A 19,935-nucleotide genomic window follows, 5' to 3' on the forward strand; every position below is an offset into this window, starting at 1 on the left:
CCAGTACAACAGAAATCCAAAGAGCAGCAAGAAAACCAAGCACAGGGAAATATAACACAGAAAAATGGAGCAGATACATCCATTGGTACAGTGACAATAGTAGAATGGAAACAAGGACAGGAAAGAAAACTGTACTAACATACCTCACCCACCTGTTAGCGGACTAACCTACACATCGCTGAAAGTACACCAAGCAGCAATAGTAGTTTACACCAGAGGTTCTTCAGCTAATAGCTACTTCACTTCCCCATTGGAAGGCTCTAAGTATTGCACCACCAAAATTTGTTTCACCTCCATTGTGAATCTGAACACTGCTAACCCAGTTTGACAGAACCCTTTGAACCTATGCGCAAATCTGGTCTAAAATCAGTTACAGCCTTTCTAATTGCGATCACACCGCAGCGACGAGTCCGCAAGCTACAAGCATTGACGATACAAGAACAATACCTACAAATCCAGTGGAATGGATTGTGGAAACAAGACAAACTTGCTACTCTAGGGCGAAGAAAACCCTACCTGTACCGACTAGAGCACACTTAAAGGAGAAAAAAGGAGCAACACTGGCGTTCCTTATGTAAATCTCCATTGACTAAATTTGCTCAGCAACTACATGGGCATCCCCACACGTTTGCAAAACATTGTGTAGACATTCCAATGAACAAGGAAGCATGGGTGGGACCGAAGGTATTACAGTAACCGTTTGCTAACACAGCCACATTTCAATCCAACAAACCCAAAGGAAGGGATACAGCTAAATAATTTAATTCACAGCATGTGAATCCAGAAACTGATTCATGCTGCAAAATGAAATGCTTACTTATCAGTAGGAGTATTTTTGCAGCTTATTGAATTTTCTAAATTTACATGCAACCCGCCAGCCAACCCAGAAATGGGAGATGAAGCAACCAGGTGCAACACAGGAGAAAAGAAAAAAAAAATCCGAAATGCCGACTACGCAGAAGATCGTCCGGGGCTCCATCTGACTTCACACTCAAGATGAACATACCACCAAAAGGTGGTCGGCCACAAAAAAAAAATCAAGGTGATTTCCAGACCCAACCCCTACATGGCGGAGTAATGCACAGCATGTGAATCCAAAAAATTCTTCAAGCTGCAAAACTACTACTGGTAAGCAACCATTTCGTTTTTACTTTCCATTCTTTTAAAACATCTTGCATTAGCATTCCAAAATAAAATCCACATAAACATACTAACTTAACAAGCCCAGACCAATTGACTTAACCGCTGCTTGTTTCATGTTTTAAGATGGTACTGATGTTAGTATAACATTTCTTGGCAGTTTTGCCACAAATGCATAATCTTATTTTAGGGTTCCCGTCATTTGGTCTGCAACCTATAGCTTTAGTTATAATATAACATTTCTTTTCTTTATTCAGGGTGCCTGAAGTTTTCATGTTGCACTTTTCTGAAGGATTGCCCCACAACAACCTGAAGACCTATTCATTTCAGTTTGAAGGTGGTTCTTATGAAATTAGCATGATTATTCAATATCAAAGCAACCATTTTGTTACCTGGGTTTTAACTTCAGATGGTAAGTAATACATTAGGAATCCTATTCTTAAATTGCTGAACTTATAAATTGTAATGTGCTTTTGTCAGTCTGTTACAGATTACAGTAACAGGTTTTTGCAGAAAGTTGTTCAAAAAGAGCTCAAGATGGGACGTGGATGTTGTCCCAAAAAATGTTTAGCATGCTGCTATTCCCATGCTGACAGTAACAGCAGTGAAAAATAATGTTTAATTATCACAGGATTATCTTGTGCCTCAAGTGCACAATGTTTTAAAAGTAATTGTATCCTGTAGTCAAATTGCTTTGTATTGATCTATTTGCTGAATAAATTAGTGGACTACAGTGCTCAGATGATCCATGATTTACCACATGATTGGAACACAGTTTACTATCCACTAATAGGCTACAAACATGTTCTTAGTCCACCCTGTTTTCCCAAAAGTCTGTAAACTAATTCTGGTTAGGAGTGTGAGGGAGTTCTAGCCTGTCTTCTTAATGCTACCCGTTTCCTAGTTTCCTCATCTACTGTTTTTAGCATCCAAACCGCTCAGTCGTTTATATTGGCATTTGAATGCAGATTAGTACAGGTCTTTGATTCATTGACCAATTCATAACATCCAATTGTAGGCTTTTATGTCAAACATAAAAAAATGCAAAAAAAATCCCGCAGCTTACAATAAAAATGATTCTTAAAAGTAATTACATTTCTAATGGCTAGTTCTACCCACATATTCCTTTGTGCAGCAGATATTCATTTTGCTCCTGGCTCTCTGTAGCGCCTTTGGGTCCCAAGGAACCACAGGGGACCTTCAATTGGGTTACCATTGGTGGGTCCTCCTTGGTGCGGTCTACCTTCTTGGGGGGCCTACTGCGTGGCTCATGCTGACTTCGGGACAGACTTCCACACGTGGCTTCGTGATCCAACTACCCGCTACCCTGACCCCGGTGCCGGAAAATAACCTGTTGCTCATGCCTACGTTAGATCCCAAACTGAAATCAGCCAGAGCTCCACCGATCCTATGAAATTACAAAAGCACAACTTGTTGTCATGCTGTCTGACTCCCATTCTGTGCGTCTACCACATCGCAGCTGTCAACAGGAGGCGCCATTTTCTTTTTGGCTCTGACCCTGTGACAGCAGGTTGCTCTCAGGGATGATAATTTTGGACAGGGAGTTACAGCTTTCATACCCCTCATTACATTGATGATGCTTTATGCCTTGATTTTCAAAACTCCAATGGGCTTGACACCTCCCCTGAGGCAGAGCTTTACTCACCACATGGGTCTCCCAACAGGGGAGAATGCCTCTTTCACAGTGGCAAATTGGAGGGCAGCCGAGGTGCTAGAGCTCTGTTAAACTAAAACAAATATTTTAATGGAAATCTTACAGCCTGGGCCAGCAACATCTGAGTCCTTGCTTCCTTTCAGTGATGCACTTATAGATTCTGATTGCTACCTGGTCATAACCATGTTCTTGTCCAGCTGTGAACAGGCAGCTGGCCAGATATCCTAGACCATTAACCCGAGTTTTCTCATCAAGCATCTCAGTCCAAAAAGCCTTATTGTGCAGGTCTCAGTCAGTAAAATAAATACTAGTAAATACCTTAATTCCCCAGCACTCCTGGGCAGGGAATTTAGGAAGATTGATGCTTTAGACAGACATGTACTTTCTTCAGCCAGTTTGGGATTGCAATCTGTTGGCGCAGACTCCTTGTGGAGTTGTTAGATCGAAGATCTTTGGGGCATGGCCAGTGAGATTATCTTGCTGGCTGTCCCGCCTGGGAGATCTGAGGGCCTCTTTGACCCGGTCAAGACATGTCCAAATATGCTTCCCAGGCTAGTTTGGATTCCTCAGCAGTTCGGCTGGTTTGTATGCGATTCTTCATTGGCATGGCAGGATGAGGTCTATTGGTTCCTCTGGTGATGTCCAGGCTTCACTGATGGATATGCCCTTCTGCTTTGGAATTCTTTAAAGATAAAACATGATCCTTGGGCAGTTGGCCCCTCCTAAATATGGGGTATAGACACAATCCGCCTACTCAACAAGAGACGCAACAGAAAGCCCTGTTCTTTTGGGGGCCTTGAATCAGACAGCGACCACACAGGCCAGCAGGTGAAACAGTCTTCCCTCTTCCCCCCCACACCGGCCAACAAACCACTTTAGTTTACTCTCAACGGCCTATGCCATCCAAATGAAGGCAGGATCCATAATTATCTGCCAGATCAATCCTGTTAGACTGATGAATCTTACAAATTATTCAAAATAGCAGTGTCCAACCCTTTTTCATCCAGTCTCTCTCCCATACCTGAACGGATTTCAGGGGACCACCAGTCCATCCTCCATGAGTTGCACCTGTTGCTTTCCCGAGGTACCATAATTAGGGTACAGTACTCTGAGACGAGCAATGTTGTTACCCCTGCTATTTCCTCATTCCTAAAAAGGATGAGGAGTCTACAGCTTATCTTGGACCTCATCCTCTCAATGTTTTCCTACAGAAGAGCAGATTCAAGATGCTCATGTTGGCTCAGATTCTCTCTACTTTAGACTCTAGCAACTGGATGGTGTCCCTCGACTTGCAAGGTGTTTATTTTATTATAACCATCTTGCAGTTCCACAGGCATTGCCTGCTGTTCAAAGTGAGCCAGGAGCATTTTCAGATTAATGTGCCCTACTTCCCTCTGTAAGCACCTATTGTTCACGAAATGGCAGTGGTTCCTCCGAATCTACGGAAGTTGGTAATTAGTGTATTCATGTACACAGATGATTGGCTGCTGAACGCATGCTTGCTGTAATCCGTCGTTGACCACCTCTGGACAATGGCAGGACTCCCATGTTCATGGTGAACCCCAACTATTATTAGAAGTCTGACTTGATTCCTTTTCAGAGGCTGCCATCTATTGTGGCTATCCTGTAAATGGAGGAGTTAAGGGCGCTCTTACTGCAGCACCGAGTACAGGACATTCGGGTTATGATCACAATGTTTCGGGCTCGCTCCTGGATCCAGGTGAGAGTGGTTCTTCTGAGATCTGTTCACCTCCTAGCCTTGTGTATCCTTCAGCCAGGTGGCTCATAAGGGCCCTACAGTGTAACACGAAGTCCCAGTGGGCCCAGCATCGGGACTGTCTTTCCAACACCATCTAGATCTCTGACTTGGCAGCTTAAGAGTTACAGTAGTTGTTTACTTGTTTGATATTTGTGCAGCAGTACCAGGGCCGGCTCTAAGGCGGTGCCATTGGTGCGACCGCACCAGGCGTTGAAATGGGGTGGGTGCGTCATTTTTGAGAATGTTTCATCATTTTAAAAGCACCTACTGCCTCGTTTCTGGCCTTCAGCAACTTTCAGACCGCAATTAAAATGTCAAAAGAAGTCCTGTGATTAATCTCTTCTGGAAAGGGACCGGAGGTTTGTCTCGTGGAAATTTTTACTGATCCTAAGGTAGGGCAGTGGGTTAAAATGCCTGCTGCTAACAATGTGCATATAATGTAAATAGGTCAGTGGGTTACTACTGTTTCTGTAACTCCTTTTGTTACTGGTCGTTTAAAAGTCAAAATCCCAATATAGAACATTGAGCTATTAACTGTCACCCTAAAGCTGCGGCAAACTGCAAAGTATATGTTCGAGCTATATGTTTTTGCCCAGTCTTTCATTATCCTAATCTTGTGAAAAGGGTTCATTTGGGTAGAAAACAATTCTTATTATGAAAGAGAACCCTTAACAATGATTTTGCGTTTTAAATTCTCAATATGTTCCTTTCCTAAATAAGAACTTAAACTATATTTCCTACCAGTATCGATGACATGCCACTCCTACACTACACCTTGTAGTACTGTCTGATGTAACATTTCCTATACACTGATTTACACACATATGATTTTCTCTGTGCAGTGTGTGTGGAGAATAAAGTACTCTGACATCTTACACTGGTATGAGTGGTGCTATAAAACTAAATGAATCTGAGAGGCAGTGGTTCTGGAGACTTGAGAGGCACTGTTAAAGGGTGCTAGTGAGGTAATCTGTGGCAGAGGTGGTCATTGGGAGGGCGCCAACAGACAATGTCGCACAGGGCGCCACCAGCGCTAAAGCCGGCCCTGTGCAGTACTGTGGAAGCCAGGACGTCACCTGATGAAGGAGGAGATCAGGGGGACCCTGGTCTTCAGTGAGGGTGGGGGAGGGAGATTCCTGTCAGGAGGTCTTGCTTCTGAGGAGATGCTTGGAATGTCAGGGCATCTAGGTCACCTATCGCCTGGTGAGTTGCTGAATTCCTGGACAGACTATGCATATGTTGTCTGGCCTGGCAGTTCACAAGTCTCAACTACATCGTGAGGTGGCACTGGGCGTCTTCAACCAGTGGAGAGAACCCTGGCTAGATCTTTGCCTTTTTCGAACATCCAACTTCAAACGTTTTAAAGCATTGGAGTTTCTGCAAGTGCACTCATTAGGAGACTCATTCTAGCTGAAATGCAACAAGGAACTCCTATACACCTTCCCCCCTATTCCTCTCCTGCCCTAAGTTCTGAGGCGGATCTAGTATCACTGGATTGAAATTATCCTAGTGGGCTTTGATTTGGCTAGGAAAGAGTTGGACCCGGATCTCCTGAGCATGAGCATCTGCCCTCCTGTCAGGCTGCCAGTTTTGGAGGATCTCCTGTCTCCGCAACAAGAATCTACGCAGACGACACCTTCATGAGTGGTGATTGAGCTGTGGCAATTAACTGGATTTGATTTGCTGCCTAAGAGTGGTGGATGTCCTCCTCCCTGCCAGAGTCCCCACCGATAAATGTATTTATACTGGGAGCTGGGACAAGTTTGACATGGTGCGGTGCCAAACATACAGACCTCTATCAGGCAAAGCTGTCAGATATCCTTTTATTCATTTATTTTTGGGGTGTTAGTGGTCATTATTAAAGGTTAATAGTCTGCCCTTGCGACCTTTCTGTTTGGCCATCCACTCTTGTTCATATTACCTGCGTTCAGACCTGAAGTTCCAGTGGGCACAGCATATGGGGAATCTTTCCAATTGCGTCCAGATCTGAGGGCACTGCACACCAACTGCAGTGGTGGCTAACGAACCCAATTGGGTCAACGGCAGATCCCTTTTCCTCCCCCCAACCAGAGGTCATGGTGGGGACAGATGCATCACTTCTGGGGTGGGGCTGCCACATGGGGGAGGTGGAGATCAGATGTCTCTGGTCTCCGGCGAGGTCCGGGCTCCACATTAACCTTCTGGAGCTTCAGGCGATTAGTCTTGCACTGAAGGCATTCCTTCCGTCTGTCCAGGGAAGAGTAGTGCAGGTATTCAGACACCACTAACGCCATGTGGTACTGCAACAAACAGGGCAGGGTGGGGTCGTGGACCCTATGTCAAGAGGCTCTCTGCCTTTGGACATGGCTGGAACATCAGGGCGGACAAACTCAGCCGCCAGGTACATGATGGATCACAAATGGCGTCTTCACTCGGAGGTGCTGCAAGGTCTCTTTCAGCAGTGAGGAGAGCCTTTGCGCGTTCTCTTTGATGGCAAATAGATCTAACAATGTCAGCAGTTCTGCACATTGGAATTTCCAAGGTGGCATTCGCTCGGCGACGCTTTTTGTCACGAGTGGAGTTGCGGTCTTCTATACGCCTTTCCGCCTAGACCACTTCTGCCTAGTGTGCTGAAGATCAAGCGCGACCAGGCCCAAGTTATTAGTTTGCAGACCCACCTCCGTGGTTGGTATTGCTAGGGTGTCTATTCTAATGTAAGGAATCTATAACTAATAGTCTCTTTCAGATGAACAAGTTACTTCCCTTCGGTAACAATATATCTGTATAGATTACTTACCGCTCAACCCTTTCTCCCCGTTCTGCGAACTGACTTATAGGGTAAGGGACTCCGGTTCAGGGGCCTAGTTTTGTGCACCAGTGTTAAGTGTCTTGCATGGCTCTGCTCTTCTGGCGTGGAATGTCATGTAAAGGACTGATGTCAGAGCGGCTTCTCAGTAGATACCACAACGTCATCCCGGCAGTCACGGTGCTTACGGCGAACACGGAGTCGACCTATAACACCTACTGAAGTGCCGGGTATTTATTTATTTTGAAAGTTTTATATAGCGCGAACAAGATCTTTGCAGATATCAGAGCGCTTTACAAAAACAAGGGGTAAGAAAAACAAGAGTGTTTAACAGACTTTTTGAGCACAGAATAGCTCTAGGTAATAAATGGGTAGCAAAATAGGGTAGGTACATCAAGGAGCATAGTCGATCAGACAAAACAAATAGTACAAGTAGGTGCAGAGTCTCAAATAAATCCAAAGTATATGTTCAGGTGAATTTAGCCATGAGGATAGCTTTTACTTCCTTCTTGAAAAATGCAGTGGAGGAGATAAGTCTGGTTTCTGGAGGGAGTGCATTCCAGATCCTGGGTGCCATTCCTGAAAAGGAGCGTTTATAAGTTTTTTTCCTTCCGGAATCTTCGAGGTTTCAGAAGAAGATTTTTTGTGCTTCTAGTGGCTCTTGAGCCACCTGAGATTGTCAGCTTCTGAGTGAGGTAGCTAAGAGTAAAAGTCTACCTCAGAATTGTTTTTACAATCGGCAGTAGCGCTTGTAAATCAGTCTAGACATCTGCCCAAGCAATAAACTTATATGTGGAAAATGGCAAATGAAACTGAAATAAAAGCCCACCAAACTCATAAGCCAGAGAGTGGACTGTTTTTCAATGCACTCTATTACAGCGGGCAGCAAAGTCCAAGGTGACAGGCCACTCATTTCGGAAGGATCTTTCGATCTTGAAAAAGCAGCAAAGACAGCATGGGGCCCTAGCCTCGGCTGCATAATAAGATAATAAGTCTCCACACATCCAGGGAGGAAGACTGAGATTGATGGAGGGGGGAGGTGATTGGGGGCTCCTGGATGTGCCAACAAATCAACTCGGGGACTGTTTAATTTCTACTTCTTACGACTGCCAAAGTGTTAGGGGGATGAAATGGCAATGGAGACTAAATGATTAAAGAATACAGCAAAGCACAGGTTCTCGAAACTATGGCTGTGCAACCTGGAACCTCCGTGCACAATGTGTAATTTGGAATCCTTCACAGAGAATAAAGACCGGCGTTCGAATGGAGATACACAGAGGGAGACGGTGTTTGGTGGGCATGGCTCTAGCAAGAACCAAGCACCTGCGCCAGCGTTAAAAGGTACAACTAGCCAATCAATGGAAACAGCCCTACCACAAAAAGGACAAAAATGAAACCTCTGCTGATGAAAGAAATGCAAACCCAAATTCCCATAGATCCAAAATACCGGAGAAAGCACAGCTGTGAAGAAGGCACATCTTCAAGAGAAAGTGTGAGCCCTCAGACAGCATTCAATAAAGTGGTCCTACATTGGCTATTTTGGTAGTAATGATAATCGTCAGCTCATTCTTAAAAGCATCAGAATATAAAATTATCATTATCTGATCATGAGCAGTGAATGCTTAAATCAAAATGTCTTATCCCTTAGGTTTGCAGAGGTCGTTTGGAAATCACAGTTTTTCCTGCCTTTGGCCAAAGTGTGCTGTCCAGTTATTTCCAGTCTTGGTGCACAGAACCAGTTTTGTCGCTCATCTTTTTACTTCTGCTTGATAGGAACCGGACTCGGTCAAGTAAAGCTGGCTTAAACTGCAATACATTCCAGGCTGAAAACACATGATGTCGCAATAACTGGAGGCTGCGAACAAACCTAACTTGATTACAACAGCTTCCCGAAGCTTTCGGTCATACTGCCCGCGTAATAATAGTGATACAGGAGGTTGCGAAAGAGCTCAGTACAAAACAAATGCTTTCTCGGCAATGTGAACAGGCGAGGTTATTCCTTGAATCGGTTTTATAAGAAAACATTTAGAAAAGGTGACATGCTGAGCTAAACTACCAGAATGCATACCAGTTTCCTTCTTGTTGGACACTAAACTGCAGCACGTGCGGGAACAGAGCTGTTGTAATGGCTTATAATGTTGAGAAGTTCTTTTAGGAAGGTCAAATACACCAGTGAACTCATGGCAACTCGGGATTCACGTTTTCCGTTCACTGGGACTTTCTAAACGCGAATGTAATGATCAGCTCAGAAAAATACCAGATGAAACACATCAGAGTACAGGATGGCACTCAAATTGTTTCGGTCTTCACCCAAATGTCAGACGTTTCCATCTTCCGGAAATTGATCGAAACGTAGCGGGCTTTTGTGGCGATTATGCAGATTTAGCGTGACTTCATTAGAGATCAAGAGGTAATAAATTAAATTACAGAGATCATTAAAAAGCACGTATACCAAATGGGAAGTCTTTACAATCCGCTTACCAAGTCATGCAATTCAAGCATGGCTTTACGAAACCGAATATTGCAACATTTTTCGCTTTATGCCACAAGCGTTCTTAGCAGCTTTTGGGCACCTTTGTGCAGGGGTGGCTGCTCCGGTCAGGCTGAGGTGCGTCACTGAGCAGGTCAAAAATGAAAAAATAAAATGATAACTCTTTGTTGTTATCATTTTATTTTTCCATTCTAGCTCAGCTCGGTGGGGGAGAGGCTGGGCTCTCACAGAGGCAGAGCAGGAGGAGGTGGAGTGGTTCGCACTCTCTAAGTGCGCATGACTGTTTGGCCGGCCCTCTCGCACTTTGAATTTCTCCGGATCCAGTCTGACGCTTGGGGGTAATTCTAAGGTAAGGGATCTATAACTAATATGTCTTTCAGATATATCGTTACTGAAGGTAAGTAACTTGTTTGTCCGGCAGAGGGTTTTTAAAGCAGGGGATGGATCTCTGCGTGTTTCAAGTCTTCAGGGAAAGTGGCTGATTTGATGGATTAGGTGATGTGAGGCAGAGTTCGGGGGCAATGGTGGTGCTGGTTCGGTTGATGATGTGCTGGGGGCATGGGTCAAAGAGGGGTTCCAGAGTGGATGCTTTTGATGATCCTTCAGGTTTCATCCTTGGTGAGGGTGATCCAGTTGAGCAGGGTTGGCTGAGATCTGGAGCATTAACGTGTAGTTTTTGGATCTTGGGTTGCACAGCTGTCGTAGATATCTATGATCTTGCAGTGGAAGGTGGCAACGTTGTTGCAGAAGTCTTGGAAAGGGGGATGTCTGTGGCATCCATGTTGGGTTTGGCAAATTCTTTGATCACAGTGAAGATTTCTTTGCAGTTGTGTGCGTTGATACGCTCCTGTATAGTAGTTTTCTGTATGTTTCTGATGTGGTGGTGGTTTGTGATGACAGCGGTTTTGAAGGCTCCCTTGGGATTACCAATGCTCAGATGTGGCTACTAACCTTCCTCCATTAATTTTCACATCTCCCTTCTCCCCATCGCGCCCACCATACTCCCTCAGGTATTTCACATTCCAGACCTACAATGCATTAATCGGTGCTACCTACGCTTTTTGTAAGTGTCAGCACTTCCAATTAAAAGTGTTACCTCTCGAGGTAACCGCTGTCCCAGGGGTCTTTGCGAAATGTCTTGAGGAGGCGCCCAAGTTTTGCAGCGTGAATCTTTCTGGATTCACTATGCTGTGCATTATTCCGCGGTCTTGTGGTTGGGTCGGGATTCGTAGTCTTTTCTGTTTTTTTTGGGGTTTTTTTTCGTAGCCCAGGTGGGCGTCGGCGTCACACCCCTTTGGGTGTATTTCCGGTGACGTCGGCATGCTTCCTGCGGAAGCTCCCACTCTTGGGCGCCATCTTCAGATTTTTTTTCCGCGGTCGGGTCTGTATCGCTCCCGTTTGGGCTCCAGACATTTTTGGAGAAAGAAGAAAGAAAATACAGAAAAGACGAGTAGAAGTCATCTGAAGACTCCAGGGGACTTCATCGACGAACAGTCAGCAAGGAGAAGGCGTTTTTCATCGAGATCCTCGACGACCGTCGTCGAACACGCAACCAGGGAGGCCCTGGACGCTCGATGATGGACAACACGCCGTTCAAGTTCTGCCGTAACTGCCACCACAAGTACGCGCAGAAGGACCAGCACCCGGTATGCAACCTTTGCCTACCGGTGAACCACGAAAGCGGAGACTGCAACGCCTGTTCCGCCTTCGCCCCGAAGACCCTTCGTGTGAGAGAGAGGCAGAGGGTAGCACACGCCACCCTGCAGGGGAAGGCCCCGACTCCGTCCCTCTACGAGCTAGGGATGTCCTCCGAGGAAGAAGACAACGCTGCTGCCGAAGACGACAGCTACACGGTCGTAGAGACCGATTACACGAAGACTTCTGACAAGGTAGGCGACTCTTCGGCCCCCAAGAACCCGAGAGACTCTGAGTCTAGAAAAATCGAGGGCAAGACCCCGAAAGCGCCGACGCCAAAAAAGGCGGCGTCCGCGACTACTCCCAGGCCCAGCGGATCCTCCGAGAAGGAGTCCCCGGCGCGAAGAGAGCTGCTGATCAGCAGAAAACGTCGAAAATCGTCCCCGAAAAGGATCGATCGACGCCGAGGGAGAAAGACCCAAAACCGACGACGACGACCAGAGACCCAAAATCCGGTTCGACGTCAAACTTCGACACCGAAAGGCACGGCGACGAGCCATCCGCCGAAAAGAACGGCCGACCCATCCGACGCGGAACACGCGGCCGAGATGGAGAAGAAGAGAAGGCGCCTCGAGGCCGAAATGGAGAACATCATGCAGTGGAAGAAAGATTTCGACGCAAAGATGAAAGCCTTCACGTTCCCTCACAAGACCAAGCCACCGGTGGTGGAGGCGGTCGAGGAGGAAGAAGAGATCGCCGAAGTCGCCGAGGAACAAGACCAGGACGTCGAGGTGGTCGACGACCAGGAGGAGTACGAGAATCCCTACGATAGTTACAACTATGGGGAGGAAGAGGAAAGCAGAACGGACACAGAGTCGGCACCCTCTGACCTACAGGAGGTAGATTACATAGATGTCAATACCGACAGCCCGGAGGAGGTGGTCGACACTTACCCCTCGAGGCCCTCGCCGCCGGACGACATCGGGGCCTACAACTCGGTGATACAATCTGCCGCAGCAGCTTTCAAGCTCAAGCTCGACGACGAGAAGCAGAAAGCAGACTTCCTTCTAGAAACATTGCTCCCAACACAAACGAGGAGCCAGTTCCTTCCAATGCTCGAAAGCGTCTTGGCTCAGGGGAAGGAAACATTCAGGGAACCCGCAACATGCAAGGCAGTAACTCCCAGAACTGAGAAGTACAAACATTCCACAAAGGACCCGGCCTACATTCAGGGCACGGTCTCCGCAGACTCCATTATCACGGCCACAGCAAGGAGGAGGGCTAACGTACCCACTACCTCGGGCCCGCCACCGGATAAGGAGAGCAAAAGGATGGATCTGGTGGCCAGAAGGATCGAACGGAATGCCGCGACCCACTGGCGCATGGCTAATTCCAACGCCCTGATAAACAGGCACATGTCCCAGATCATGGAAGGGCTGGGGCAGTTGGTGAAGGACCTGCCCCAGGATGCCAGGCAGAAGGCCGAAAAGCTGGTTGAAGAGGGAAAAAACGCGGTAAATTCTTTCCTAAAGACGGCCCTGGATGGGGCAGACACCGCCAGCAGGCTCATGATGGGTGTCACGGAAAGGAGGCACGCCTGGCTCAGGATCTCAGGTTTCAAACCGGAGGTGCAACACAGCATCCTGAACACACCGTTCAACGGCAACACGCTTTTCGGAACAACAGTTGATGAAACGCTCAGTCAACTGAAAAAAGATAACGAAACAGCAAGATCCATGGGAGCATTGCAGTTCAGAGGGAACAAGAGGGGCACCCCGTCACGGAGGCCCGGCGGGAGAGGCGGAAACCAGCCAGGTACATCACACCAGGCTTTCCAGCAAACGCACCAGGCAGACTCGCAGGCTCAGCATGGTCAGCAGAAGCAGTCCTGGCAGTACCAACAAAGAGGCCAGTCCTTTGGAGGGAGAAATGGACGGGGACAAAATAGAAGAGGGGGGCAGCAGCCCGCCTCTAAGTGACTTCAAAAAACTACGTGTGCCCGCCCACAGAAAAGATCCCAAGGGGCAGCACGTACAGAGGGGTCAGGACAAAATAGACACCTACGACCACATAACACCAGTGGGAGGAAGATTAAGATTTTACCTCCGAGAGTGGAGAGAAATCACATCAGACAAATGGATCCTCAACATTATCCAATTCGGATACTGCATAGAGTTGGAGGGGAGGCCAACAAGCAGAAAACCAAAAAGAAAAACACTAGCAAGCAAGCAGCTGCAAAGGAACTCCTGCGGAAGCAGGCCATAGAACGGGTACCCTTCAAGGAAAGAAACACAGGAATATACTCCACGTACTTCCTGGTACCAAAGGTAGACGAGTCAATGAGACCCATTCTGGACTTACGGTTCCTGAACAAATTCATAAGAACGCAAAAATTCAAAATGACCTCCCTGCAAGAGGTGCTCCCACAATTGCAGACCGGGGACTTCATGGTCACAATAGACCTCAAAGACGCCTACCTGCACATCCCAATGAACAGAAAGCACAAACACATGCTCAGGTTCACCATCGGAGAAAGCCACTACCAGTTCACGACACTAGCCTTCGGGCTAAAATCAGCACCAAGGGTCTTAACAAAGTGCCTCGCAGCAGTCGCAGCGCACCTACGAAGGCAAGGGATACACGTATACCCTTACCTGGACGACTGGCTGGTGAAAGCAAACTCATACCAGAAATGCAAGCAGCACGCACATGCAGTGACGAGCACGCTCATAAGCCTGGGGTTCTCCATCCATTGGAAGAAATAATCAATGGAGCCGGAACAAGTCAAGATCTTCCTGGGAGCACAGATCAACACCTTACAGGGCAAGGTGTTCCCCAGCGAGAAGAGGGCGAGGGCGCTGGTGAAGGAAACTCGCCTCTACCGGAAGGGACAAGCTCGGACAGTGAGGACTGCGAGCAAGATCATGGGCATGATGGCATCATGCATCCACCTGGTACCAAATGTACGACTCCACATGAGACCCATTCAAGAATGGCTACAGGAGCAATGGTCACAAGCTACAGGCGGTTGGGAGGATCTAGTGGTTGTAACGCACGCAGTGCAGAAGGAGATGGCATGGTGGACCATGGAGAACATAACAAGGGGAAAGCCTCTAACGCCCCCAACGCCAACAGTGATCATCACCACAGACGCATCCCTGAAGGGATGGGGCGCTCACATGGAGGAACTCAAGGTGAGGGGACTGTGGACGCCAACAGATGCGGCAAAGCACATCAATTACCTAGAACTGAAGACAATCTTCCTTGCACTGAAAGCCTTTCAAACAAGACTGTACAAACACAAGGTGTTGATACAAACAGACAACACCACTGCGATGTTCTACATCAACAAGCAGGGGGGCACACAGTCAGCCCCGCTTTCAACGCTGGCGCAGGAGATATGGAGATGGGCCATCCCTCTCAAGATAGACCTGCTAGCCATACACCTACCAGGGAAGGACAACATACAAGCCAATTGGCTCAGCAGGCAGACATCGGCATCCCACGAGTGGGAGCTCAATGCTCAGGAGACAAGGTACCTGTTCGGCAGATGGGGGACACCATCGGTGGACCTGTTTGCCACACGCCAGAATGCAAAATGCCAAAGCTTCGCATCCAGGCAGCCCGAGGAGGGGTCACTGGGGAATGCCCTATGGATAGATTGGTCAAGGACATTTGCTTACGCCCCTCCCCCGATACCACTGATGCACAGAGTGCTGAGCAAGTGCAGAGCGAGCAACATGACGCTGATACTGGTCGCACCACAGTGGGCGAGGCAGACATGGTACTCGCAGATCATGGAGATGACACCGTGTGCACCCCACAGATTCAGCAGGAGGAAAGACCTACTCTCCATGCAGAACGGAGAGGTACTACATCCAGAGCCAGAGAGCATGAACCTAGTAGCGTGACTCCTGAGGACATAGAGTTCGCACATTTGAGACTGCCAGAAAGCACCCTGAGGGTCCTTCGGGAGGCACGAAGACCCAGCACTCGGAAGTTCTACGTTGCGAAATGGAAAAGATTCACAATATGGTGCAGACAGGAAAGACTTCACAATAAAATGAAGAGGGACTCCACAGTGCTAAGGTACCTGACGCACTTGCTGGAGAAGAAACTTAGCTCATCCTCGTTAAGAGTTCACTTGGCAGCGATAGTCGCCTACACAAGGGGAGAAACATGCAGGAGCTTCTTCACATCACAGGTGGTGAAGAGATTCCTGGAAGGAAAGAAAAGGATCGCACCACCCAAGAGGGTGCCGCCACCGGCATGGAACTTGAACACAGTCCTAACGGAACTCATGAAAGAGCCCTTTGAACCACTTCACAAGGCCTCCCTAAAGATGCTAACTCTGAAAACAGCCTTCCTGGTTGCAATAACGTCCTTACGCAGAGTAAGCGAGCTTCAAGCGCTGACGCTACAAGAACCCTACATACAAATACACAATGATAGGGTTGTGATGAGGACTGACCCACACTTCATGCCGAAGGTGGTATCCAAATTTCACATGAACCAGTCTATACAGATACCGAGTTTTTTCCAAAAACCAACAACTAGCGCAGCGCGAGCTCTGCACACCCTGGACGCCAGAAGGGCAGTCATGCACTACATTGAGAGGACGAAGGGACACAGGAAAACAAAACAGTTCTTTGTGTCATTCGCAAACAGCTTCATGGGGAAGGCAGTAACCAAAAAGACGATTGCACGATGGATCGCACAGACAATTCAACTCTGCCACAAGCGTGCAGGTCAAGAGCTGGCAGAGGGGACACGTGCCCACTCCACTAGGAAGAAGGGCGCTACAATAGCCTTCCTGGCTAACACACCCATAGAGGACATATGCCTGGCGGCAACATGGGCTTCGGTGCACACGTTCACGAAGCACTACTGTGTGGACATACAAATGAACAAGGAAGCTCAAGTTGGACAGAAGGTGCTACAGCACATATTCAACACCCAACGCTCATCTTCCACCCAGCCGCCACAGAGATGAGAAACCGCTACAAAATCTATGCACAGCATAGTGAATCCAGAAAGATTCACGCTGCAAAACGAATAGTTTTCTTACCTGTCGGTGTAGTTTTGCAGCTTGAAGATCTTTCTGGATTCACTAGCGAACCCACCCACCTCCGCCAGAAAGATGAGGCTGGAGAGAGAAGAGGTGGTTAACACAAGAAAGGACTTTAAAAGTACAAAGCGGTAAAATACCAACTAAATAGAACATTGCCATTACTTCAGGAAGCATGCCGACGTCACCGGAAATACACCCAAAGGGGTGTGATGCCGACGCCCACCTGGGCTACGAAAAAAAAAAAACCTGAGAAAAGACTACGAATCCGGACCCAACCACAAGACCGCGGAATAATGCACAGCATAGTGAATCCAGACAGATCTTCAAGCTGCAAAACTACAAAGACAGGTAAGAAAACTATTCGTTTTCCCCTACCTAGATGAATGGCAGACCAAAAGTTGCATGCAGCAGTGCCTAGTCCACACCCAAGCTGCTTTTTCCTCCATCACCTGCTTGGGATTTGCCATAAACTTCACCAAGTTCCATCTACAGCCCCACCAACTTCAACCATTTCTTGGGTCCATTCTAAATGCTGTCAATGCCAAAGAGTTCCCAACTCAAGAGGGCTCTCATCCCAGCAACTAATGCCCTTTTTTTTTTTCAGGCACATTGCCAACGTGCAGTCAGAACAGTGATGTTCCTCCTGGACATGATGGCCTCCTTTATAGCCATAGTTCCTCATGCCTGACTCCATATGCGTCTTTTGCAGGAGTGCCTCGCTTCACAGTGGTTCTAGGAGGAGGGTCGCTGGGAAGTTATAATGCCAATTGCTTTCTGCAGTGGTGGCACAGCACCAACCTGTTGCAAGGCAGACCTTTCCTAGATCCCATTCCACAAGTGACCATCACCACAGACTCATCCCTTTCTGGTTCAAGGGCACATCGCTGTAACATGGCAATTCAGGGTTTGTGGTCACCTTACTAGAGCAGTCCTTACATCTATTACCTGGAGCCTCCAGCCATTCATCTAGTTTTCCATGTCATCTTTCAGGACATTTAGACATGACCGCCATGTACTACTTGCAAAACAGGGTGCCACCCAATCTGTGCAGCTTGCCGTATTAGTGCAGAGTATATGGGACTGGGCGGTACACATAGTTGACAACAACGTTGCAGTCCTGTGCAACAGGCGGAATCAACAAGACCATGATTAGTAACTCTACCGACAAGCCCTATTCCCATACTTTCATCGCTGGGGCATTCCACAAATAGACCTGTTCGCCACTTGCGAAAACACAAAATGCCTCTAGATTCCCATAGTCCAGGGGCAATGCTTTATGGATGTACTGGTGAGGGATGTTTACCAACTCTTTTCTTCTATCCCTCTCCTCTGATATTTGGTTGGGGAGCTCCGAAAAACATCCCTGACTTTTGGCCTGTTGGCTCCTACCTGGGCTGGATAAACACTGTCACTAGGTTCAGACACCCAGACCACAGGCAGTTTAGCCTAGCAACTTGGCACCTGAGATCGAGTTTGATTATCTAAGTCTACCACAGGAATGCATGGATATTCTCAAAGAAGCTTGTATGCCTACTTATGAACCATTATACTCTTGCCTTTTACTGGTTCTCTCTTTGAAAATGTATGTTCGAGGCAAATGAGCTGCAGATTTCACACTGAGCATTACATCGCCACCTGGTGTTGGGCTCGGATGATTGCATGTTGTTGTCTTCTTGGAAGAAGTCTTTGTAGTCACGAGATAGGTGACTCCTCCTTTGGACAACAGTGCGCATGGGCATCGGCTCCATCCTTAGATTGTTTTTTTTCCGCCACTGGGTTTGGATGTAACTTTTCTGCTAGGGTTCGAAATCTACCTTTAATGGTAGTTTGACGTGACAAAAACTTTACAAACGCCAGGAAACTTACGGTGACAGAGCGCTATACAAAACTCCCTTAAGATAAGATAAGATAAGAAACAACTTCCGATATCAACAAACATCGACTCGACTTCATCTGTTCGATTCCGGTCGTCGACGCGGGCCGCTGGGCCTATCCACGCCGTGAGGCCTACAACTCATGGAAAGGACGCCATTCAAAAGATGCCCCGAGTGTGGAGCAAAGTTTCCACACAGTGACCATCACGAGGTCTGTAACCTGTGCTTATCTCCAGAACACGACGAGTCAAGCTGTACAACCTGTGCATCCTTTCGATCAAAAAAGGCGATTCGAGATCGGAGGGCCCGTCGACACGGCATGCAGAGATCGGCTCCGGAACCGGTGGATATCTTCGACGGAGAAGCTCCGCTCGTTCCAGAAGAAGATTCAGACCATCTCCAAATCGTATCCGGGGCAGACGACTCCGAAGACTCCATACCATCGGGTCAACGCGTGAGTACTTCTGCCCCTGCCCCAAACCCAGCACCTAAATCGAAGGCAAAGGTCAACACTCCGCCTCTGGGGCCCAGTCGTGACCGAAAACACTTCGAAACCCCCCTATCGAGCCCTGCTCCGAAGAAAATACTCAACCCTTCCGGTAGCTCGATACCGAGCAAACAGCACGTGCCGATCCCACCAGCCCCCCTCGGCACCGAGACTGAAAGAAGCCTCAGTTCCGAAACCATCGACTTCTAAGGACAAAACTATGAAGCCTGCTTCCGACGCCTCGAAGCCGACTAAACCAGCTTCCACTCTGAAGCCAATATCTTCGGTACCGAAACCTACAAGGCCTGATTCCGATGCGCTCAAACCCTCGAAACAGCCTTCCATTTCGAAGACAATACCTTCGGTGCCAAAATCTACGCCACAGGACCCTATCACAGCTCCTAAGGCCAAAGACCAGCAGCAACCACGCCCGGGATTGAAAAAATCGGCGCCGGCGGCGGTTCTGCAAGAAGACCCTTTCCAACCTGATCCTCTACAAAAGATCTACATTGATCCAAAGACAGGTCATGTATCCAGTACACCACACAGGAAGAGTAAGTCACACTGCACCTACACCTGCAGTGCCTGTCAAGAAGGACTCTGCCACATCTCCCATGCATCCTTCTTCTCCTGTACTTCCTTCTCCTTCATCTCCCTTTCCTCTTAACATTTCGCCTCCAAATTCTCTTGAAAACTCTCCTCCTCATTCTTCAACGCATACACCTCGAAATGATGAGTATAGCATGGGGGAGGGGTAGACCCAGATAAGCCTTTTCCCTTCCCTAGTGATCATCCAGATTAGGAGTACCCAAATCCACAGGATGTGCCAGATATTCCTGACCCACATACATATCCATCCAAACCTTCTCCCCCAGAAGACAATATTGGTTTTGGACATTTACTAAATAGGGCTGCCATCTATCATGGGGTCACCATGCATTCAGATGAGGCAGAGGAAGTCTTTTTATTGGATACTTTCGAACAATCACAAAAGGTGTGCAAATTTTGCCTATGATTA

General features: G+C 47.6%; 1 protein-coding gene across 4 annotated transcripts in view; it reads left to right on the forward strand.

Moving 5' to 3' along the window:
• Positions 1-19,935, forward strand: part of USPL1 (ubiquitin specific peptidase like 1) — a 396,693-nt gene that overhangs the window by 158,687 nt on the left and 218,071 nt on the right. For all 4 annotated transcript variants that reach the window (XM_078657140.1, XM_078657138.1, XM_078657139.1 and 1 more), the window contains one exon: positions 1,398-1,552. In XM_078657140.1, the coding sequence (XP_078513266.1) occupies positions 1,398-1,552 (155 nt within the window). The remainder of the gene's footprint in view (positions 1-1,397; positions 1,553-19,935) is intronic.

Source organism: Lissotriton helveticus, chromosome 8 (genome assembly GCF_964261635.1).
Source record: "Lissotriton helveticus chromosome 8, aLisHel1.1, whole genome shotgun sequence".
In the NCBI taxonomy this organism is placed as follows: Eukaryota; Metazoa; Chordata; class Amphibia; order Caudata; family Salamandridae; genus Lissotriton; species Lissotriton helveticus.